General features: G+C 31.9%; 1 protein-coding gene across 3 annotated transcripts in view; it reads left to right on the forward strand.

Annotated features, from left to right (window-relative positions):
• LOC145276879 (uncharacterized) overlaps positions 1-23,880 on the forward strand; it is a 199,143-nt gene extending 175,263 nt beyond the window's left edge. For 2 of the 3 annotated variants that reach the window (XM_080128311.1, XM_080128303.1), the window contains exons 3-4: positions 11,608-11,757; positions 22,830-23,880. In XM_080128311.1, the coding sequence (XP_079984437.1) occupies positions 11,608-11,757; positions 22,830-22,875 (196 nt within the window). In that variant the 3' untranslated portion in view covers positions 22,876-23,880. Of the gene's footprint in view, positions 1-11,607; positions 11,758-22,829 lie in introns of those variants that run through there. The other variant, XR_013868047.1, reaches the window with a different exon arrangement.
• Positions 23,881-27,184: the final 3,304 nt, after the last annotated feature.

Genomic DNA, 27,184 nt, shown 5'->3' on the forward strand with positions numbered 1-27,184 from the left:
GGGGCGCTTTTTCCGTATTTCTTCTAAAACACTTCTTCCAAATATTAACAACCATTTTTGTAAGGTGTAACGAGGCTGTTGGATCGTAAACATAGTCCAACATCCGAAACATATGTAACCAAACAGATAAAACGGTAATAAAATAATAAAACATATATATATATATATATATATATATATATATATATATATATATATATATGTGGGGGGGTGCGTGTGTGTGTGTGTGTGTGTGTGTGAGTTCTGTTATAGAAGCGTTGATTCATTTTAAATAAAATAAAATACACATCATCAGGTGTGCTTGAAAGCCAAATCACAACGCAATATTACTAAAATAAACAAAACTTTTACTTGTTTGAAATTTATGATTTAAATATGTTTCAGAGTCAAACTCCATCTTCAGTATTTTGTACATGTTTTTCTTTCTTTTTTTTCTCTTCTTTCTTGCCATATTGTAAAGTTGGAGAAAGAAAATTCAGTTAGTAAAAATCCACGCGTTGTCTCTCGGCGGTGTTGTATTTTATCTTTTTACTTAACTACAAACCATTTTTTCATTCAAATAAAAAAAAAATCAAGCAGTTTTATGGGGAACAAAAATGTTTTTAGTTGTCTCTCGCTATTCAACGAAAAACCTGTAAGACGTACTTCATAAAAATATGAATCATAAGTTAGTGTGAATTAAATACATCTTCTGATGAAGAAATGATAACTAATTGTATATATATATATATATATATATATATATATATATATATATATATATATATATATATATATATATATATATACAGGGTGACCAAAAAAAAAACATAGACAGTATATCTAGAACATATGCTGTAGAACGGAGAAAAAAGGCCAAAGACCCTTATCTTTTGATTTGATGTTTTGAATATAATAAACTAGGTATGACCAAAGTTTCATTTCATTCGGATAAAACACTAAGAAACGGGGCCTAATTAGAGTTGGGGTCCGTTTTTTGGGGGCGTGTATGCATATGGATCTCATATCTATAATATAAAGCTGAACGTTTTTTTTTTTAAATAATTATTAGATCAGGGTTAAGGTTTCGAATGAAGCAGATTTCATTTTTTTTTAATCATATTTTCCCTTTTCAACCATTTGTTTGATTAAAAATTCGATAATATGCGTAAACGCTTACTTTCTTAAGTGGTCTTTTAATTTTGACCAGGACTCTATATCAATTTATTGATTAAATGAAGTCGTTATACACACACACACACACACGCGTGCGCACATATATATGTGTGTGCATATGTGTGTGTATATATATATATATATATATATATATATATATATATATAGTAATTTAAAAAATATATATGGCGATTAAGCTACACTGAATATTCTGCGTTTCATCCAACTATAGGATTCGTCAGGCTTATGCGCATAAGCCTGACGAATCCTATAGTTGGATGAAACGCAGAATATTCAGTGTAGCTTAATCGCCATATATATTTTATAAATTACAACCTAGCTCTACCTACGTATTGAGCACTTTTGAAGTAAATACTTAAAGTTTACGCATAAATCTATACTTTCGTATATTAAATTTATGTGAATAAATGAAGTAGTTATATATATATATATATATATATATATATATATATATATATATGAGAGAGAGAGAGAGAGAGAGAGAGAGAGAGATCAATTAAAAATCAATGTTGTGTATACGTTTTTTTATTTATTGATTTAATATTTACGCTGGTATAATTTCCCGAGTTTTACACCGTCGCAAAAAAAGGCATATGAGTGTTTTAGTAAAAGGTAAAACTAATTATAGATTTCGATGTAAACCGTTCCCGACACACTGACCCATTTCCCCTCTACCGGATACTCTACAGCATCTATTCAATATAATTAGTAGATCTAATTAAAAAAAAAACTACATAATCTTAGTTGGCCTCACACTGATTAATTTTAATCTGGATAAGGGTTCAACAGATGAGAGAGAGAGAGAGAGAGATAGAGAGAGAAAGATGGTTCAACAGATGAGAGAAAGAGAGAGAAAGAAAGAATAGCGAGAATGAGAGAGAGAGAGAGAGAGAATGGGAGAGAGAGATAATGAGTTGCGGTGGGGGTGGGGGGTCAGTGAAGCAATTCGTGAAGAGAATTCAAGCAATTCAATATTTTCACACATACGCAATGTATTTGGGGGGGTGGCGAGAGCAATTATCTTTGTCAAGTGTAATTATCGGATGAGAAGTAATCTTAATCGAATTTAGACGAATGAAAAACTTAAAGAGTAAAAAAGTAAAAAAAAAAAAAATGTGTGAGAAAAAAAAAAGGAATTAAGAATAAGTCAGGAAAGACACTTACAGGTAAAGCCAACGGTCGTACCCATCTTCATTAGACGAAATATTATTAAATCCTCATGAAAATACTATGACTTCTAGATGTAAAAATATATAATCAGGCCAGACACAAAGTCACACATTATACATGTGTGTGATTATATCCTAGTACATATGTGCATATAAATATAAATATATTATATATTTTATATGTATTATTATTATTTAAATAGTATATATATATATATATATATATATATATATATATATATATATATATATATATATATATATATATATATATATAAGAGCAAACAGTTATCAAAACATGTTAAAAACACTTTGAAATAGAGTTAAAAACATATTTAATCCGAAAAGGAAACACTTGATAAGTGGATAGTCCTTAATCCGCGGAGTTTCGAAGAAATACTTTCCTTCTCATCAGACGGTAGGAATTAGCAAAATGCGAGATCGGATTTTGCATACAAAAGTATTTAATGAAACTACAAGTAAGTCAAAGATCTTACTTGATAACAAAAAGTGAAGCAGAGGGAATATGGTGAAGAAAAGGGTGATTTTTATTATATATATATATATTTATATATATATATATATTATGTATCATAGATAATATGTACATATATAATTATAGTTATTTCGCTCGTAAAAAGCTATCACAACCTCACCTCCCACTTATATAACTTTACGTCTTCTCTCCTCTTCTGATGAGAAGTATTAGACTTCGAAATACTATGGTATAATTCAATATATGGATCCTACACCCACAATTTATGTATCATCCGTATTGAATAAACGAATAAATCTTTACGCATTAGTATATATTTTATATTATCGTTTTCTTATTGCCTTTATTCGCTCTCTCTCACTCTCTGTCTCTGTCTCTGTCTCTCTGTCTGTCTGTCTGTCTCTGTCTCTGTCTCTTTCTCTCTCTCTCTCTCTCTGTATATATGTGTATGTGTGTGTGTGTTATTTATTTATTTTGCGATACGTTTTGACTGAATTCAATTGTTTATACGAAAGTGAATTTTTACCTAAATGCGAGTTGGGAATAATTTTCCTAACTTGGTACCCCCAAATAGGGAGCGACATAAATATTGTTTTAAACTGTAATTATTCATTTACACGTGTTTCGTCGTCTACGACTCATCAGAGGGGCTGAATCTAGCGAGATTCGAAATCGGGACCTCAATGGAAAGAAGCCTAAACTTCCACCACTGGGCTATCTCGCACGACAGCTAAGTATATCACGATTTACAGAGATGTTATTTAGTTGTTTTCGTTTTGCAATACATTTTGAAAGAATTCAATGCAATTATTCATACGAAAGTGCGTATATATATATATATATATATATATATATATATGTATATGTATATAACTACACTGAATATTCCGTGTTTAATCCACTCAAGGATTCTTCAGACTTATGCAGGCATAAGCCTGAAGAATCCTAGAGTGGATAAAACGCGGAACCAGAGGTTCACAACAGTTTACAGTTATTGTATTTTATAAGAATGTTCCATTAATGAGAAACGGAAATAAAAGATCGTAAGTGAGGCCACGTTTAACGTTGGCTGCAACTTTTGTTCAGTAGACACTTTATTGAAATGGACAGATATTGAGAGCAGGCGTAAAACGCACTCCCTAGCCTGGTGCGCCCCCCCCCCCAAAAAAAAACAATATATTTGTTCAATTCATTTCACATCAGAAAGTTCGTCTGTTGAGTTTTATTAAAGATCTGCACTCCGAATCCGTGTTATATATATATATATATATATATATATATATATATATATATATATATATATATATATATTTCACTTGAAAACATTCCTCTTAAACTTCATCGTCGTCTCGTAGAATGTATATTAATCTGTATGTGTTTTTTTTTGGGGGGGGGAGGGGGTCGGCTCCGCAACAAAATAGAATAATCCGCCAATAAGGTCATGCCCCAACCTCAACATTACACTTATCAGGTCAAAAGTGACGGCTGTCATTTCGTGTACTTGCACTTGTCTCATCTGTAAGCACAAAACGAAATCACAAATATTAATTTGAAAATCGACCCAGCGCTATGGGCATTTAGAAGAAGAAAAAAAAAAACACGATTACAACGTTTATCTACGCCTTTTTTTTTTTTTTTTTTCACTCCGTCTTTAAAGCTAATGCGCCCCTCTACCTTCTTTCAAAAAAGATTACACACATATTAAAAGCGAGAATTAAAAAAAAAAAAAAAGCTGATGGAGGAAATTGGAAGCAGCGGAGATGAATGTGATGGGGGACGTGGTTACTTTATCGCGCGGGAAGATGAGCTTATTATATTTTGTGGTCATATACTAAAAAGTTTAAAAAGAATTGTGGTAACCAATACTTATTCAGTATCTATGTCCAACTATTTTTCCCTCTCTGCCTCTCTTGATACACACACGCACACGCACACGCACACACACACACACACACACACACACACACACACACACACATATATATATATATATATATATATATATATATATATATAATAGAGTAGCGTCTCAGAACTAAGGGACAAAATTTTAAAACCTAATATTTGTTAGAAATAATAACAGTGAAAAGCTGAAATTTTTACATCTTGTAGCCGTTATCGTCTATGATAGTATACTAAAATTTGAATAATTTGAAAAGGATAGAAAAAAGAATTATAACAATTATCTATTTGTTTTCATATAAGAAAATAGGAACGCCCCAAAATAAGGGACAAAATTGAGAAAAACAATGTAAGCAGTATGTTATATTCATTTTTTTATTTCCTCTAAAGAATAAGTTTTACTTAGTCATTTGTAAACGTTGTATCAGCCAGCACCATGGCGAAACGCCAACAACTTGATTACTCTGTGAGACAAGCTATTGTGAAGCTACACAAGAAAAAGCACACCATTTGAGAGATTTCTGAAAAAAGGGAAACGTTCCAAGAGTGTTGTAGGCAGGGTTGTCAAATCCTACAATGATACTGGCAAAATAGTTAGTGCTTTTAAAACCTGCAGACCCCGAAAAATTTCGACAAGAGAAGATCGAATAATGCAGCGTATGTCATCAACGGACCGTTTTAAGACTTGCACAGAAATTAAAAGGTTTATGAATAGGTCTTCATGTGTTAATGTGTCAAGGCAGACTGTTTCTAGACGACTGCAAGAAATAGGGCTGTTTAATCGAACCCCAGGGAAGAAACCACTGGTTAGTTCGAAGAATAAGAAGAAGAGATTAGAGTTTGCAAACAGGTATGTAATTTGGACATATGAAAATTGGGCAAAAGTATTTTTTTGTGATGAAAGCAAGTTTAATTTATTTGGAAATAATGGAAAAAAACAATGTAAGGAGACGTATTGGTGAAAGATTAAGTGTAAAGTGTACTAAGAAAACTGTCAAGTTTAAGGGCGGAACCGTCATGTCATTTGGAATGTTTTCTAGCCAAGGTACAACGCCTCTTGTCCCCTAACAAACTCGTGTAAACACGCAGATCTATAAAAACATTGTTCAAGATCATGTTGTGCCAATCATATAGAATTCAGGTTTCGATAGAGCTACCTTTATGCAAGATAACGATCCATGTCACAAGGCAAAGGTGGTAATGAGTTACCTTAGCGAGCAAGATTTCGAGGTTATGGATTGGCCACCGCAAAGTCCTGATTTAAATCCAATAGAAAATCTTTGGAAGACTTTAGGAGTGAAATTTATGGAAAGAAATCCCACTAGCACGGAGGATTTGTGGGCGAAGCTTCAAGAAGAATGGTCTAAAATTAGTATCGATGATTGTCAAGAACGATTCGTTCTTGTTATCGAAGATGTGCCTCTATCATTGAGAGCAATGGCTCATTTACTAAATATTGAGTGTACATGTATTTTTATTGTTTTTTGGCTGTTTACATTGTTTTTCTCAATTTTGTCCCTTTAGACGTTCCTATTTTGAAAATTAATAAATAATTGTTATAATCTTTTTCCATCCTTGGCAAATGATTCCAGTTTTAGTATGTTATTATGGATGATAATGACTATCAGTTGTCAAAATTTCAGCTTTTCGCAGTTGTTATTTCTAACAAATATTAGGTTTTAAAATTTTGTCCCTTAGTTTTGGACGTTACTGTATGTATATATATATATATATATATATATATATATATATATATATATATATATATGCCAAATACAGCAAATATATGAATTAATACGGGGAAACATCCGTTTAGAGAGAGAGAGAGAAATAGTCAATTTTTTCAAACAAAAACTCTGAATCTATCCGCTTAATATGTACTGATATGCAATATAATTAATATCTAATTCAACTATATCATCACACTATTATACAACCTCTGTGCATATAATTGCGACATACAATGCTTGCAAGAATAATATATAGAATGAATATACATTTTTACATATATCTACGAGGAAAAAAACAAAACCAGTACATAATTTAAATTGATAATATTATTTCTATAGAACGATTAGACCAAAATACCAGGGGCATGGAAATTGAACCGAAAACCTCATAGATTGCCATTCTGTCTTGGCCCAGTTTACTATTTCCCGATGATTCCCGACTTGCTCGGTGTATACTCGTTTTGTTTCAAGGTCGCGGGATGGCGCTGTCGTCGAATTATTAACCAATATGGCGTCTCCCGCTCTTTGCTATTTCCTGTTGTGGTACTCGCCTTGTCTGCACGCGGTGACAGATATGTTTGATGGGTTGTAGCTAGATCTTCTGCTTCCGTTGTCAGAATAAATAAGGGTTTCCGTTCGGGGCTAGGAAAACACCTTCTCACGCATTGAACAATTGGGATATTCACAAGCCGCACACCTTATATAAGGGCATGCGTCTACGCGACAATACATAATTATCTACATCAACATACGAGTATAAAAACAACCCAGAGAGACATACAACTTCAATGCGTTAAGCTAGAATTCAAGGGCATATTTATAGGGTAGAAATACGATTCTCAAGCTGTGGGTCACGGCCACAGCTAGTAGATTCACGTACGTGTAAGCTGAAGTAATTCATTTAAAAATAAACAAAAAAAAAACTAGCATTTGTCTGAATAAGTTTCAACTGTTTTCGTCCATCTATTAGTGATCAGAGGTTAGGGTGTGTTCACTTTTTTTTTCGGATTTATCCACCGAAACACACACGGTTCTAATATCGAACTGATTATTTACCTGTTAGACACAAATTCATTTTTTTTTTCATGTTGGGAAATCCAACTCCTCCTTTGGATTCGAATCAAAACAAAATGTATCTCTATCTATAAAGTTTTCTCCTTCACTAACATAGGACAGAAAAAAGAAGGGAACTTCTGCATGACAGTGACATAAGGCGAATGTGTGTATTTTATCTTCAAAGACGACCGATAGAGGGCGTATGTCAGCCGAATAGGGGTCGATAACTCGTACCTTCCTAAAAGTTCGTGCAAAGACAATCCCTTGGAAGGTTTTTTTGAACAAAATAGGGAACTCTATCCCTTGTAACTGTGTAAAAACACAATATTCTAAAAAGGTTTCAATGGAAATCACTCATTGAAAAAAATATAAAATTTCCACAAATTTATATAAATAAATAAATAAATAATTAAAAACTTCTATATTAAAATTATATTTTGCTACATTTTCAAAAAAATTATATTTTGATGTATGTTTATAAAATCTTACTGTGAAAACACTTTCAGTAAAAAAAAAGTTTCATGTTTTGAAAATTCTATTTTGCTACATTGCCATATTAGCAACAGAGATGAGTTATCGACCCCTGTTCTTTTAGCGGCCATTGTGTGAACCTCAAATAAAAACAAGTGTTTACAATCACGCAAAAACATATAACAAAATAAATAACACAAAAATATATGAAAATCGAAACATTTATTGTATAAAAAATGTATCAAAACATTTTTAATATATTAATATAATTTTTTTTAATGAGTGATTCATAACTAAAAATAAAATGATAAATATGATAAAAACAAGAAACATTTATAGATTGTTTTAAGAATTATTTGCTTTTTATTACGGTAAGGTTATAAAAAAAGTAGCAAAATATAATTTTAAAAACATTAAACATTTATAGAGGTTTAAGTATAATTTGTTTTGTTTTGTTTTTTTGTACAGAAAGATTATATAAAAATGTAGCAAAAGATAATTTCAGTTTGCACACACTTTTAAAAAAGGAAGAGTTATCGACCCTTGTTCTTTGTCTAATCATTGATATCTGTCGGCGGCTCTCGAACCTAAAATGCACACATTCGCCTCATGTCACTGGCATGCAAAAGTACCGATAGTTGTTTTTATTACTATTAATTTAATACTGTATTTTCCATTTCTAAATGTAGTTAAGGTCTGATGTTTACAAATGAGTCAAAAATGTATTAATCTTTAAAGAAATACCGCAAAGTATTACTTTAAACATCTTTAATGTACTGTCGTAGAATTATTAACCAATATGGCGTCCCCTGCTCTTTGCTAACATAGAAGTCTAATATTAGCAAAGATACTACACTTACTAGTGATTAGCCGAAAAGATACCTTCCTTTTTATTTATATCAGATAAAACGTAAGAATTTGTCACATAAATGATTAACGGTTTAATTTAATAGTGTACACCTGGCATAAAAAATAACAAAAAAATATGTTTTTTTTTATGTTCGTATTCGCTATTTATCAAGATTTACTATTAAATCATTCATATAAAAGCCCAACCATAACGTTAGTAATTTGATTTTTTATACATAAATTATCATCATCATTTCTGGTGATTTAAAGAATAAACGTCCATTGTTGACTTTTCATCACGAGGGCCATTCCAAAAGTAATGCCCCATATTTTTATTCCGCCTGAATAAATCATAGGGGATTACAAATTAAATTGTTATGATAACTAAACTCATGCACTCATAACCTGAATGTTTAATCTCTCTTGTTGCAGATATTGACGGTGTGAGACTCTAAGAAAGCAACCCCTGTCATGGACGTGTGCCGAGAGTAGAGATGCGTCACTGAATTCCTCCATACAGAAAAGAATTGAATCAATCTACATTTATCGGCTCCTGTTGAACGTTTACAGATAAGATTAGAGAGCAATATGTTTTGGTTTCGATTCTAACTGACGGCACACCAGTCATTTTTAAACATTTGAAATCTCTAATATATATTAAATAGAATATAATATTCGGTGGATAATTGACTCTATAATCATAAATACAAAATCTGCATAAATTAATTATAATATTTAAGCGTATTTTATGACTGGGATACGCCGGGCGTCCTTCTAGTATATATATATATATATATATATATATATATATATATATATATATATATATATATATATATATACACGGCTAGACAAGCAACTACCACAAGCCAGGATCAAAACCCGATCGCCCAAATGATAGTCGCAGCGCTATACGACTGCTGCTATGTGGGCAGTAAATTAACAATGTTTGGCATTGTCCGAAGTACATAAGCTCGATTTTTTTTACACAAAGAGCATCGCTTCATTACGCTAATGGTAATTTGTATATTACTTCCCTAATGCTCAACCTAAGATAATATAAGATATAATAATAATAATAATAATAATAATAATAATAATAAATATATATATATATATACATATATACATATATATATATATATATATATATATATATAATACTTTTCTATTTTGATAATTATCAATTTTATTGGTATTATGTTTTCTATAATTTATTGATGTTCTGAAAAGTGCCCCCTGCTTGAGTCAATTGTGCACAAAAAGAAGTTACTTAATTCTCTGCGGGAAGGCATATGAAACTTCCACCCAGTGCACCGCGATGGGTCTCCAATGTTTTGAAAGAGAGAAAGAAAACTGACGCGTACTTATGACACTATATATTATTCGCTTCGAGTATGTCGAAAGTATAAAACACGAATTAACGGGCAATAAAACGGATATAAAATTTTAGGGTTTCATATTATATGTATCTGGGTATTGTGTTCACTTATGTGCAATCTGCTGTTTGATTTTATGTCTGTTTTTTTTTTCTTTTTTTTTTTCATTGTGACTTTGTACACAATATCTGTTTCTACAAGAGTTATTTGACATATCACATAAGTATGCCTTGCTTATAGAAATAGCTGTGAAATCACGTGCTCGGCAGATGACAGTGGACTATGATAACCTTCATATTGTTCCCGTTACTGAGCTTTAAATCGAAGAAGTTCGACAACGAAATGAAAGATGTGCGAAAAAAAACCCCACATGAAAGTAGTTACGGATTGGTCGAGCGTGGGTTAATTCAATATACATTTCTGTTTCCGTTTCTATTAAGACAATACGAGTGCCTACTACCCCTTTCTTACAGAGGAGACATTGATAGTTTTTTTTACACAGGAATCACCACTTATCAAGCCCGGAGGCCATTCGAGGATAAGGGTTAAAGCGTATACATTAGTCAATGTGATTATAGCGTAGTAAACATAGGCAGTGGGGATTTTGTAAATTGGATGACTTAGGGGAACGGTTCATCAAGAACTTGTTTACATTGAACTTGAAAACAATTAGATTGTAATCAGCTGTAAATCAGGTAATTGGAAGAGAGTTCCAAAGGTGTTCAGTTCTAAGAAAAAAGCTTTGTTCATGGAATCTACATTTAAGTTTAGGCACAGATAAAGAGTGTGGGAAATTATTGATAGTGGTTTTGGCTAGACGAGTGTTTTTCATTTTACGAGGGGGGAACATTCCATTACTTTAACATTATTGTCATGCTAGGTGCTTGACCAGGCTTCACTCTATAACCCCCCCTATAAAACAGTTATAGTAAAACTCATCACGCTATACTCACTGCTAATAATTCCTGCTAATTGTAGAAAAAACAAACAGTGTATACCCTTAAAATTTCGGCGATAGAAGAGAGATAATCTCCTGTCCATATTTATTAGAGTTGTCTCTCCTTTGTTAACCAATATTTTCACAAATTCGAAACAATAACCATAAAATAGATACTAACTCACAGAATACGAAAATATCTACGAAATAAATAACTTTTCTCTTTTCTTTTTCAAACAACAACCAACATACCTGAGGACTTTGCACAAATAACACTTAAGATGAGAACAATAGTCCGATCAAAGCAATATAAACAATCAGCCATCATCTCATGAGAACAATAGTGCTATCAATACAAGTAATATAAAGTTGTGTTATGTTTGTTTCTACCTTCCCACAAATGACTAACCAATTCTTTTTTCTTTCTTTTCTGTTTTAACAGGTTCCGGAAGTGCTTGAGCAAGGAACCGGAAGAGTCAACGGTCGCTCATCTCATCGGACGAATTTATTTTGACTTCCTTGGCTCTCGTTGCTTTGTACTTACCAAAGAAAAATACTGCGTCGAACGATCGTGGTGGGGCAAATGTCGACGGTACGGCATACAACTGACGGCCAAAATCAAAATACAGCAGGGATACTGAAACCAACGAGCTTTTCAACGTCACGAAAAAAAAAAAAAACCCCAACAAAACCGACTCAGATAAGAAAACCCCAACACATATAATAGGCCATCTTGTGTGAAAATACATTTCCCACTGATTATTTCTATCCGCATAATAAATATTAGATACCTCTTTATTATGACCTTTTCTGGACGTTTAGAATGTAGGTATCGCTCCACCAAATCATACGCTCATACTTATAGCAATAATAAGTTATCTATTTGACCAAGCTACATAATTATTTTATTTATTAATGTTATAAAGCTTTTATAACAAATTATGAGAGAGTGAGGTCCTTATATCTATGAAGTTCTATTGTCGTGATACGGTTCAATTTAAAAAGTTGACATTTGGTTCTTATATATATATATATATATATATATATATATATATATATATATATATATATATATATATATATATTAGTGTTGGAACACACACGCACACACACACACACACACACACACACACACACATATATATATATATATATATATATATATATATATATATATATATATATATATATATATTAGTGTTGGAACGATTAATCGGGAATTGGAAGATTTGGGAGTGTCGAAATCGGTATCGGCAGCGGAAAAGTTGATGCCTATTTTCCGATGCAAAAACGATTCTTTTAATTGTCTTTTTTGTTATTTGATTTTGTTTAAATCATGATAAAGTGATAAAATAATAAATATTTATTGATTTTAAATTACCAGTAAAACCGAAATTGAGAGATCATCTTCCGCAATTGTATTTTCACGTTTAGGAAAATGTTTGCATATTTAGCATGCGTTTTTACGAAAATCGGGGGAAATAATTATCTTATAGCTAAATATTTAGAGAGTTATAAAGAATCGCAGTCGGAATCAGTGATTGTATCAGAATCGGGATTTTGCACGGAATTGGTAAATATATTGGAATCGCCCCATCACTAATATATATATATATATATATATATATATATATATATATATATATATATATATATGTATAAGTTATATATATATAAGTTATATATATATATATATATATATATATATATATATATATATATATATATATATATATATAAGTTATGAAAATATGCGTATGCCAACAGAACTACATAGAGACGTTCATATTTTACTTCCATAAGTCATTTTTAAACTAAAGGCATGGCGTTCATGTTACTGGGTATTTTTATTTGCCAGAATTATATTTTCATAACATACTATCTAGCTCTACTGACGTATTAAGCACTGTTGAAGTAAATACTGAAAACCAGTACATTAATATACATATATATATATATATATATATATATATATATATATATATATATATATATATATATTTTAAATATTTTATGTAGATAAATAATAATAATAATAATAATAATAATAATAATAATAATAATAATAATAATAACGAGAAGAAGAAGAAGAATGTCACCAATAATATATGTATATACATGCATATATTCCAGCAGTATTTTTTTCAATACAGATCTTTATTAAATACCGCAAACAAATTGCACCTCCATATTTTTGTTGAACCTTCCTAAAGTATGATTCTGAAAGTGTATTCAACCAGTACAGCAAGTTAGTCTGTCATAAATCTAAACATTAATAAGCCCTCTAGAAAGGATCAGCGCGCAAATATGTCAAACGACCATATTTGATTCCGGCAGAGAATCACCAGCTTAAGTGCACTTTTCCTTGTGATTCTGTGTTGTTTAATTTTCATGAATCTTATACGACTAGGTTCTATCCACGTATAAAGCTATGTTGATATAAATGTTGAAAATCTATTCACAATATATTATATCACATCCTAATATTATGAGCATATGTAGTACCTTATTAGGGCTATGACAAATATATATCCGACACATTTAAACACAGTTAATTAATCAAGAACCACATCACTCTATCTAAAAACATATAAGATATTAACTGATATATACTTGAGAGTCAAAATAATGAAAAGAATATTCTCTTGTCATAGCACTACTTATATATATATATATATATATATATATATATATATATATATATATATGTACATATAAAACATATTGATTAATTTAATGTAAATACATACACATGATGACTGCAACGTCTTGTCAGACGAGTGCCACCCCGTCAGACATTTAAGATCCATGAGCCCAAATGTATGAGGGAGTATCTATACGAATATGATGTTACAGAGTCTTAGCTTTTTACGACAGCAAAGTCTCTCTCCCGGTTCAAAATGTTGAGATCCAGCAACAAGTAAGAGCAAGATAGCCAGCAACAAGTTAAACTGCAGACAAGCTTAATGCGGGTACAGGTCTTCCGCTTTATGGTTTTTTAAATCAGAGATTTGCTTCTCCTAGAAAGGTTGCCTCCACCACGGCTTACGGGAGTCCTCTCTACCCCAATACACATACACACACACACACACACACACACACACACACACACACACACACATACACACACATACAAATATACACGTGTATATTTGTGTGTGTGTGTATGTGTGTAAATACATACACATATATACATGTATATGTACGTATATATATATATATCATTATTAGAAGCAAATGTCAAATATTTAAATTGTAAAATAGCATTATAAGTGCATACATCTGACATTTTAGTCAACCAGAAAATTGTCAGAAGATAGTCAATGTCTTAAGCTAAATAGATGTATAAATGTGGAACATATATTTAGCAAAAAAAAAAAAAAAAAAAAAAAAAGATCGTGAAATGTAGAATGCAAAGCGTCTTTCTGTTTTCATTGTTTAAAAAATAACACTTAATTACCCGGAATAATATTTACTATTCTAGAAATGGTCCCAACCATTATCACACTATATACAGAGGAAGATCACATTAGAAGACATTTCTGTTATATGCACAAATGGAGAAGTTCCAATTCTATTCATAGACTTGCACTATTTAAGTATATATATATATATATATATATATATATATATATATATATATATATATATATATATATATATATATATTATACATATATATTTATATATATAGGTATGTATGTATATATTTATATATATGTATGTACATATATATGTATGTATGTATGTATATATATATATATATATATATATACTCAATCATAAAATTGTGTATTTATTATTTATTATTGATATAAAACTATATTTCAAAGTATTAATAGTCATTTGTGTGCGCAAATAAATGTCTAGATTTACTTTCATTCTTATGTTGAGAAGTTCATTCGTATATTATAACTAAGGCTATACCAAGAAAACATTAATTTCATAATTTTTTACTCTCGAATACATATCAGATAATATCTTATATGTTTTTATATACATTGGTGTGGTTCTCGGTTGATTAACTGTATCTAACCGCGTCCGATATATACTCGAGAGTCGAAAGAATGATAAAAATATTCTCTTGTCATAGCCCTAATTATAACATATTGTATACACACTATTATATATGTATATACATATATATATATATATATATATATATATATATATATACATATATATATATACATATATATATTGCACACACAGACATTAGTAAACCTATACTATATAGCTGATAAAATTATATCGTATTAAATGAAAGTATTCTTATTGTTTACATTTTAAGATTATTGATAACTGCAATGATTTATATCTTTTCACGGTAAAATCAAACTACATTTCCGTCAGAGTGCAAGTAAAACTAGCAAAAATAAAACCAAGCACTTTGTTTCTAATTAAAATATTGCAATAAAGTCAAAATAGAACCAAGTGTTGCACATTTGTTATTGTATAATATATATTTATATATTATATTATATTATATTATAGAACCAGACGTTACACATCTGTAATTGTATATATATATATATATATATATATATATATATACAATTACAGATGTGTAACGTCTGGTTCTATAATATAATATATACAAATCGAGCGGAGGTATTTCAGACGATATGAAAACATCGTTAAACTCACTACTCGTTCAAGCAGCCGCCAATAGCGTAATGGTTAGAAGCCTTGACTGCCGTGTAAACGGTCGGGTTTCAATCCTGGCTTGAGGTAGTTGCCTGTCTAGCCGCACTGATGAGCTGTGAAACAGCGAAACAGTACTGTATGTGGATGACTATATATATATATATATACATATGTGTGTGTGTGTGTGTTATATTATATTAAATTATATTATACTATATTTTAGTGCGATTCAATTTTGACACTTTTTAAAATACATTATTTACATATTTATAAACTATGTATTTATGAAAATGGAACTTTTATTGCTTAAGAGAGTGAAAATAACCAAACCTTTCTATGAATATCTACTATATACTAACCCAGTCTTATTATACTAAACCAATGATAAAGAATACAGTCATAGGCCTTGAAGGAGCGACGCTAAGGTATGTCCTTGAAAGAGTAAGATGCATAAGTAGAAAAGTAAAAATATGTGCGGAGGATATACAGGCAGGTTATGGGACATGGAAAAACCAATTTAACAACACCGAGTGAATATGACTCGTTTTAAGAGTACAGTGTGACCCGGATATAAGAGACTTATTCCCCGGTATCTAAAACTCTGTTATATTCGGGTTATACCAATATCAGAGTTCTTGTATCCGGGTCACATTAAGACGAGCTCTTATTTGGGACTAGAGAAAATCTCTCTTATATCCGTTTTTCTTATATTCGGGTATCTTATATCCGGGTTACACTGTATATGTTTAGTTCTTGCCAGTTTAATATTACTGGACCGGATCGTGTTCAGGAGATGTGGAAGGAAGATAAAAAAAAGTGTATGGTGAGATCCTTCTCGAAGTCTGAATTTCGTTTACGGATGCCAGTAATTACTACTGACAACCAATCGCAGCTGCTTGTTCGTATCTGAATAAGATGTACCCACGGTTGCCGGGTGAAATCAATTACATCTTTTCCGTGGTCCCATGCGACATTTTAATTATTTATTATTTCAAAACTAGAAACACCTGTTAAAAGAACAGGATTAATTTCTTTTCATTCTGTATTAAATATATTGTATATTCATACGGTTCTCCCTAAAATCACAGTATAAAAAAACGTGTTGCAAAAAGATGGATATCAATTTATCTAAAGAACTCGTCCGTACAATGTTTTCATGAAACGACCATAATAAAACAATCGTTATATATATATATATATATATATATATATATATATATATATATATATATATATATATATTTCTGTGGAAATATTCTTTATTCACTTATATCCCTCTTTATATATACCAATCCTTATTTAAGAAGCTGGATGGACGACAAAAGTCTATATTCCAAATTTCATGATGTTGACCATCTTACAATTTATTCCTTTAATTTAGTTGACACAATTATTGACAGTATATATATATATATATATATATATATATATATATATATATATATATATATATATATATATATAATGTGTGTTATAATAACTATTAAATACCCACAGACACTAGTGTTTCATCCTTTCGGGAACCATCAGTGCAGGGTGCCACGATAACCGTCGGTCGGGTAGATTCGAACCTGGCAACGAAGCCATTACTGACGCCATTAGCAGGGACTAAATCCACATGGCCACCGTCAACCGCGAGAAATATCGTTGAAATTTAAACATTTATTTTTAAATGTTTTTACCGTCTGTCAGATTAATCTAATGATTATAATGTCATGATGTGCGCATACGAGCTAATGTGACCGACTTTATTTCAACTGAAAAGTGCTCAACGATGAGAAACGAGTTTCTTAAAGTGGATGACATAATTATTTGCTATAATAAGTATGCATTAATCATTTAAATCTAAATATATCGTAAAGTGTGTCTGGTTTCTAAATATAAATTTCTTATTTACTTACATTCCCACGAGGGGAGAGTTATACATAATGAGGGTTTTCGAGGTAAGGAAAATCCGACTGCCTCAAAATGGGCGTTCTCGATTAGGATAAAAATAAATCAAAATCTCACAGCCTAGAAAGGTTTCTGTTTCACTGACTGACTACAGAACAATTGAAATATAATATCAGAACAGATACTACGTTCTATTCGTAGACAAATGAAAGCAAATGCACTAATCAACACCATTTTGGTACAGTAATAAAACAGGTTGAGAAACTGGCGCGGTCTTTCCTTCTCTTGAGAGTATATGAGACTCTCTTAAACCGTGGTAGGCACCCCGTCTAGTGATGGCCCCACGATAAAAAAATAACGTTGATAGCCCTGGCAAAGCATCAAGTATTCAGCTACCGACAAGATTTGAATTACACTACACACTTGTGTAGTGAGTTCAATCTCCGCTGCAGCCGCGCTGGATGGATGGAAATACGAGGGGCGTGCAATAAGTAATAACCCACTTCCCATAGCATTAAAGCGACGAAACTTGGCACAGTTATTAGTCTTTTTCTACATAGGAACACCCTATAGTTATGCATTTCTCCCATCGTTTGATGCAGCTCTGGAAACCGTTTTTGTAGAACACCCCAGGTTGGTCCTCCATCCACGACGTGACTTCAGAAATCAAGGCTACATCATCTGAGAAACGCTTTCCTTTCAAAAACAACTTCATGGCTGAGAAGAGGTGCAAGTCAGAACATGCAAGGTCAGGAGAGTAGGGAGGATGTGGAAAAATTTCATAACCACACGCCCGTGCTTCTGATCTGGCGACATGCGAGTTGTGGACCGGAGCGTTGTCCTGCAGGAAGAGGGTACCTTTGCTGATCTTGCCCCGTCTCTTGATTTTGATAGCTTCCCTTAATTTCCTCAAAAGTGAAGCACAATAGGCTCCTGTAATTGTGGTACCCTTTGCCAGGAAATCTGTCATCACTATTCCGTCCTGGTCCCAGTGAGCATGACCTTGCCAACGGAGGGCAGCACCCTTGCCTCCTTTGGAGGTGGTGAGTCCAAGTGCTTCTACTGCATTGACTGGGCTTTGGTCTCAGGATCATAGTGATGGACCCAGGTTTCATCCTGTGTAATCAGTCTTTTGAAAAACTTTGACTCATCTTCTTGGCACATCTCCAAATTTATCCTCGAGCACTGGACGCGTTCTTGCTTCTGGAATGGTGTGAGCAACCTGGGAATCCATCTGGCAGACACCTTATGCACATGCAAATGGTTCTTGGGCTATTTGGCGAATAGTAATGCGCCGATCTTCTAAAATGGCAGCCTCAACTTGACGGACAGATGCCTCATCGATGGCAGAACGGGGGCGACCAGGTCTGGGACTTGTTTCCACAGACTTCCGGCCATGTTTGAATTCACGATGCCAGCGTTTTACAAAGTCATATGATGGGGCATTATCACCATAAGTTTCTTTCATTTCATCAAAAGTCTCCTGTGGTGTAGGTCCTTTCAAATACAAACACCGAATCACTGCTCGACATTCAACAGCATCCATTTCACACCTGACTCAGTTCAAACACCTGTAAAACAGAAACCACAATTAGTTCAGAACTGTAATTTGCCACATAACCCGTAGAGATATAAATCATTGCACATGCAAAATTTCAGCTAGATCAGACAACTGGAAGTGGGTCAGGGGCATTATTTATTGCACACCCCTCGTATAATTTGATTTTAGTGTTATAGATGGATTCAACATTTCATTTTCATTTAGATTTGAATTTTCACCGGCAACTAGGAAAAACATAAAAGATATAAATCAATGTGAAGTCAACGGGACTCCCGGGCCAAACGTCATTTACATAAAACATTATAAACTATCTCTTAAACCTCCCCGGTCTCTCTGGTTGCTGAGATCATAATTTTTGTGATATTCACCGTTATCTTCTCTTATGTTTGAATGCAAAATCTCACAAAACGGTAACGTCGTCGGCTCTGCACGGAGGCAAAGAAAGACACAATATCCCGAGAGATTTCGTAATAGATAGATGGTCTCGCGACATCGATTTTATTGAAATCGATGCAGGCATGACATTAACATAATTGATGTGAGGAGTTAAAATGATACTACAAGACCAAAAAATAAATGCTAGATGGTTAAATTCTAACTGAGAAAATAACAATTCTTTCCCCTATGTCAGAAACGTCGCTCAGGGAATGTAAAGACTGAAGGACCAAAATATGAAAGTGAAACTTACGAAGTTTACGAAAATAAATTCAAGATCAATTTTTTACTGTCGTTTGAATATGTGTAAATATTACCACTGGACCATCAGCAAGCAGTTAAACATCTAGCATAGCAGCAAGTCATGGGAACCTATACCAGAAAGCACTGTGAGAAATAAGTCATTCACAATCCACTATAACTATGCAATGGAACTCATGAAAAGGCACTTTAAAAAAAAACAAACTACCTGGCGAATCAGGCTGGGGAAGCAAGTGGAAAAGATAGCACAAACAATTGAACTTAAAGGCCCGGTTCGAATCCTAAAAAGATCTCTCGGCTATAGTCTCTAAAATAGTGGATGAATATCTGGCATCCGATAGAATGCTGCATCTCCAGTAAATAGCTACAAACTTAGAAAACGGAGCTAGAAAACAGACGTATGTCTCGAATTGTGTGCTCTACGCACAACTGTTCGGTCAAAGTCGACGTTATTTCATTCGAACAGTGTCTGTAAGCATTTCTTTCTTGTTTTCATTTTATTTTATTCACTCGGCATTTCACAAAGTAAGGAATGTGTCCTCTACTATCATTTTATAAAGACGTTGATAAACGGTTAACTTTTTCTCTTAAATTGCCAGTTCAATTAATAGATGCATTTATTAAAGAATATCGCCATCTTGAATGTATTTCGCGCATTGCGGATGAGATACATAAATCTGAAAATCTTATAAGGGCCGTTGCTGTACGGATGCACGACATGTCTCAGGTGACAGAGACTTTTCTGGCCGTCGGGGTTATTTCCCGGTTTTCCTTCTTCTAGAGCAGTGTCTTCACTGCGGCTTTTAAGTCTAGACAAATCTATTTGATTCATCACTTGAAGGGGAAAATTACTTCACGCGTTTGCTGGACTGTTATTATTTAGTATCACATACCGAATTTGCAGCAACTTATATATATATATATATATATATATATATATATATATATATATATATATATATATATATATATGTGTGTGTGTGTGTGTGTTTGTGAGTGTATATATAAATATACGTGTATATATATATACACACATATATACGTATATATATACATATATATACGCATATATATACATATATATACGTATATATATACATATATATATATATATATATCGATATATATACATATATATGTGTGTGTACATATATATATATATATATATATATATATATATATATATATATATATATATATATATATATAATATGAACTTAGGAGTATGAATCAGATTCAGTTTTATTCTTGGCTTGGTGTATCATTAGACCGTGGCAGGTTAAGCTAACTTCTTTTTCTCGCACTTTATCCTTAATCGAAGCAGACTACTCACGACGGTCCAACACGAGCTCCGCTGAGATGGCAAGCCAGTCTCTGTTCAATCGGAAAAAAAACAACAACACTTTGAGGGACGGTTATTTTACCTAGGACCCATCTGATCGTTGTTCAGCAGGGTTTAAGCTGCCAACCAACGTGTTTGTACTAGTAGAGATATAAAAAAAAACAAGAAGAAATCTCGTATACATATAGTATTCTGGCATGCAGTTTGCGTATCGGTGTCAACGTGGTCTATCACCTCTATCCGTGTAACCTCTTATATTATATCTGCCTGGTATTGCGCCAGTGTTCATGCCTTCGTTATTACATCGCAATTCCATACAGACAGCAAAACAATGCACTTTTTTCTATATAAAAATATAATTCTATCACACACAAGTCTTACATGTATTTCATATACGAAAAACAAAGAAAACACAAACGTATAACAATTATAAGCTCTTCTCCTGACGGAGGTAGATATCTTGATCATTTAAAAATATATTGGATAACCAATGTTACTGTATATATCTCTCTATTCGCAGAATTTTTTTCAAGGTGTTGGAATTCTAATTTCTTGTCGGTATACTTAAGTCAGTTGCTTTATATTCTGCCCAGAATTGAAGCCAATAAATGATTTCATGCGCTTCTTTATATAGAAGCTATTGAAAGCATATTATCTTAAAGGAAAATAAGGCGGCTAACCTTATTGAGTTCTTAAACTACCAATAGTTAATGCCCCCATTTAACTAGACGCATATTTTACGCGTCAAACAACTGTTTTGCATCGTTTTTTTTTTTTGTTTTAGATTTTAATTTATGTATTTATGAGCCGAATAAGATTCAAACTATCTTTTCATGCGCTTGTCAAAGATATCGTTTAGCAATCAGGATAACCATGGAGAACACGGACTGATATTAGATATTCTCATTGTTATTAACATAAGTGATCTGCTAATGGACGTCTAGACCATTAAATTAAACTGATCGATTACAATTCGATTGAATTTGGACATTCGGAAATGAAGATATAATAGTAATTTTTGTATTATTTTAAAATAATCAAAAACCCAAATTATATATATATATATATATGTATATATATATGTATGTATATATATATGTATGTATATATATGTATGTACGTATATATATATACATATATGTATATATATATATGTATATATATATGTATATATATATATGTATATATATATGTATGTATGTATATATATATGTATGTATATATATGTATGTACGTATATATATATACATATATGTATATATATATATGTATATATATATGTATATATATATATGTATATATATATGTATATATATATGTATATATATATGTATATATATATATATATATATATATATATATATATATGCAAGGATTCACTTAAATCTTTGTGTTCCTATAACATAAAAAAAAGTGATTTTTGTTTAAACTATTACAAATTGTATATAAAACTACAAAGATATTAAACTGTTACTCCCCCCCTGTATATTACGGCCTACGGGTAAATTATGTTTTTTTTTTTTAGAGTTGTGGTTACTCTTACATATTTGGCTGGTATTAAAAAAGTTTGAAAATCTGACAAAAGATGCAAATATTTATCCTCCAATTCGCAGCGGTAACCACTGACCTTAATATTTCAGACTTGGAATTATCTGTTCATGAATCTGTATAGAGAAAATGACCTACACTTGTCAGCAAACTACGGCTTCAGTGGCTTTTTTTTTAATTAACAGAATATCTGGACAATATGTACACTGGTTTGATAGTTGCAATGTTCCGTTGTAAAAGAGTAAAACATTGCAACTTGTGTTGAATTAATAGTATGCAATGAATTGTTTAGAATAGCTAGTGTGCGTCGCCAATAAAAAAAAATGCAAAAAAAAAAAAAAGATCAGACCAAATGAAATAAACGTTTGAAAGATGTTGGACGTATATAACTGGGCGAATGGTGGAATACACGCAAGAAAACGAAATATGTAAAAGAAAACGACCCTTAATTGGCTTAATTTTATTATAAGCGTGTCTATACAATTTTTGATGTAGATAAGAGACCACCATTAAAAATGTTCTTTTATAAATTGCGGGGGAAAATAGCTCTAAAACGAATTATCCCCGCCAAAAGAAGAAGAAAAAAAGGGTGAACATTGATCTTTTCTTATGAAAACTGTTGCTGTCATTATTTTTTGTATATATATATATATATTTTTTTTTTTGTTAAATGTTCTTTTTTCCAAATTCTACGGAAAAAACAAAAAGCAATTAAAAACATGCATTAATATACAGACTATTAAAATTAACTTTATAAAAGATGTTTTAAAGTTTATGAGGCTTCTGTAATAGACTTCTAATATAGTAATCTTGATTATTGTTATTTGTAATTATTGAATATATATGAAACCGAAAAAAGGAAAAAAAAACCCACAAAAAATAATTATAAGAAACTATTTTTTAACAATGTTAAAAAGGAAAAACGCATACACACATACACAGAAAGGGGTGAAACATCCCTGAAAATTAAAATTTTTGTAAATGTTTTGTGATTTTTTTTTAAATTTAAAATTTTGCCTGTACATTCATTGTTTTGCCTTTTCGTTTTCATTTTCTCAATACTTTGTTTATGATATAAGCGACTGACTTATTAATGATTTAAGTTGCATGTAAGTTCATGGTGGAAAACGGCTTATATATTAATCATGTAAGACATACCATATTAAAATAGAAACGGTCTTCTATAATATAAATCTCACCTGTCTATTTAAATGTATATATGTATATATTGTGCATGTATGTATGTATGTATGTATGTATGTATGTATGTATGTATGCCTGCCTAAAACTTTCGACAGCGGCGACGGTTTTAAGGAGATCTATATCGTTTTGAAGCTCGACCCTTCGGACGATAAACATCGAAAAATTGGCTCAAAATATTCATTCCTTTGCCCATAACTGGGCACTTTTCTACAAGGAGGGGTCGCTTTTTTCGCTGGTATTTTCGATTTACTAGCCTTAATTTAAACCTTCGCCACTTCCGGTTTGGCAATGGACGCGACGGCAAAGACGTCACGTTTTTATTTTTTCACGCCCTTTTCCCCCTTCGTGGTACAGGTTCGAGCCTGCCTGCCTACTACCACTTTTTTTTTTTTTTTTGCTAAACACACAGCTCCAAATACCGTGCACCCAGGCTAGTTTTAATATAAACAGCAAATTTGGTAAAGATACAAGTGTCATATGGCAACGCTACATGTTTATTTTTATAACCTTTAACTGTTTAATACTTTAACAATATCAAAAAAAATATATATATTAATAATATAAACCGTTCATATAAGCTGCAAGATTTCAATGTATTAAGCGGCTGCTATGCTAATATTTTAAATACTAACATTAATGGAATAGACTTATCTTTTAATTGTCTAACTGGACAGTATCTAAAGAATGCATGTATTACAATGATTAATGACACAAATAATTAAGTTTTTAATGATAGCAGAAACTATTTTTATAGTGCAATAACTTAGAATTTAATCGTCTAATGGCTAATGCGTTTATATAAGCAATTTTGTTAATAGTTTGAATAACACTAGTCAATAAAAAAAAATTGTTGTCTGCGTTTTGTTTTTGTTTTTTTCAGCTAATGTAGGACGAATCTGGTGCGCTGAATAACAAAAATCACATTGGTTTTTGGTCAAGCAGGTCAAGTGTTAGAGATATGGTTACACGTCGGTTTTTATGCTTTGTTTACATGTACGCATGTGTGGAGCATTTTCAAAGAAGTTGGTGGGGGTAAAATTCCATATTTTGATTTAAAATGGTTATTGTAATGATAAGAAGTATTCAGCTTCGATAGTTCTGGGTGATTATATATAGAAAAAGGATCAGTTTGAAGTCCCAAAAAATTCGAAGTTTTACAAATATAAGTGCTTAGCATATAGGAAGAAGGACTGGCCTCTACGGGAGGATTTATTGCCTTGCAAGGAAAGAAAAAAACGCCATGAACGACTTTTTGGTGAACAGAGACAGAATACTCTTCCCACTGCTGCACATAAAGCTTGACTTAATCAAGCAATTCATCGAGGCTCTGGACAAGGGTGGTGACTGTTTCAAGCGTGAAAGGCATTTGTTCTGGTAGAGAAAACTTTCAGGGCAACAATAAGGCCAGAAATTAGAATTTGTCGACAACTTGCTGACGGCTTTTAGAAACCTTCGCTGCAACATGGGCGTCAAGATGCACTACCTATTTTCATATATGTGCCGGTTTTCCTGAGAACCTGGGCTCAATGTGTAACAAACAGGAGGGGAGATTTTATCAGGACCTGAAAAAGATGGAGACCAGGTATGTGGGTTGTTGCGACGCAGTAATGATGGCTAATTACTGTTTGAATACGAAGAGAGACCTTGCTGCTGAGCATCCCAGGAGTTCGAAGAAACGAAAGTTCAAGCTCTGAAGTTTGAACAATGGTGAAGCAACGTGCAATTTACGTGCACTTACCTGTATCTATGCCCGTCATTCAGTTTATACTAATCAATGCGTCGTTCAGGTAATCAATATATTTTATTGGCAAAACATTTTGTCCATTAAAAGCATATTTAGGATGATATGTGTTTACAAAAATCAGTAGATAATGCCACAAAAATATAATTGATTTTGTCACAAGATCTGTTTTTTTTTTGTTTGTTTGTTTTCAAATCCACTTACCACAAAACCCAGACCTGATGGAGGAAAACGGATACCATTTCCTGATGCAAAAGTATTTTTTTTTCAGTTATAAAAATCTAGACAATATTCAAATAGGAAAAAAATTGTTGCCTAGTTTAATTAATGCATTAATGCTATAAGCGGCTAAATTTGTTAATGATTTCAGCGACCAATATGGATTATATTCACGCGACTTATATGTTAATTCTTAAATATGTTAATAATACACACAGTTACGTGCTTAGTACACGCTTTAAGTGATAGGTTTTTAATGTATTAAGCGGCTGATACTCTAATAATTAATGTTAATAATGAAATCGGTTTATATTTTAATCTAATAAGTAGCAGTAATAAAACATTTCTAAATTATACAAGGCTTAATTTGTTAATGATATTAACAACTATCACTAGGATTCCATGACTTATATCTTAATTCCCTAAGTAGCTAATACATTAATGATATAAGCGACTTTGTTAATCAAGAGAATACTTAATTTATTAATACTAAAACTTGTTATTTTTTAATGATTTCAATGGTTAATAAGGATAATAATAATTTATTAATAATAGAAACGGTTATGATATAATTTAAGTAGTTATAATTATTATTATGATAAAATTGAATTTTACGTTAATACATGTAAGTAGATCATGCGTTAAGGTTACAAACATTTTTAAGGGCTGATTTACGATCCGCCTTCCAGACTTTTTGTACAGGCATTTAAAATTGTCGTAGAAAATGTAGTATGTTATTGTCTTGAAAATGTAGTATGTTATTGTCTTGAAAATATAGTATGTTATTGTCTTGAAAATGTTGTATGTTATTGTCTTGAAAATGTACTATGTTATTATCTTGAAAATGTAGTCTGTTATTGTCTTGAAAATGTAGTATGTTATTGCTGAGATGATCAACCAATTTTCATGATTTTCAGGTCCAAATAAACAGCTACAGCAGACATTGAGATACACCCTACTAAAGTCTGGTTGTCACAGCTGGTGAATTTCAAAAATACAATCTCGGCGTGACGTCACTTTAGAAGAACGATATGCAATAAAATTTTGTTTTAACTTTGAAAAAATGCTAATCTCTTCGCAAGCCAGCAATCCTTCGCCGCTGCTGATATTTTTCTACGCGTTCATATGCACTATGTTACAGTCGTTACAGTCAAACAAAGAATTGAACC

The sequence above is a fragment of the Euprymna scolopes genome, chromosome 1, assembly GCF_053919585.1.
Source record: "Euprymna scolopes isolate OS-2025 chromosome 1, ASM5391958v1, whole genome shotgun sequence".
Lineage (NCBI taxonomy): Eukaryota > Metazoa > Mollusca > Cephalopoda > Sepiida > Sepiolidae > Euprymna > Euprymna scolopes.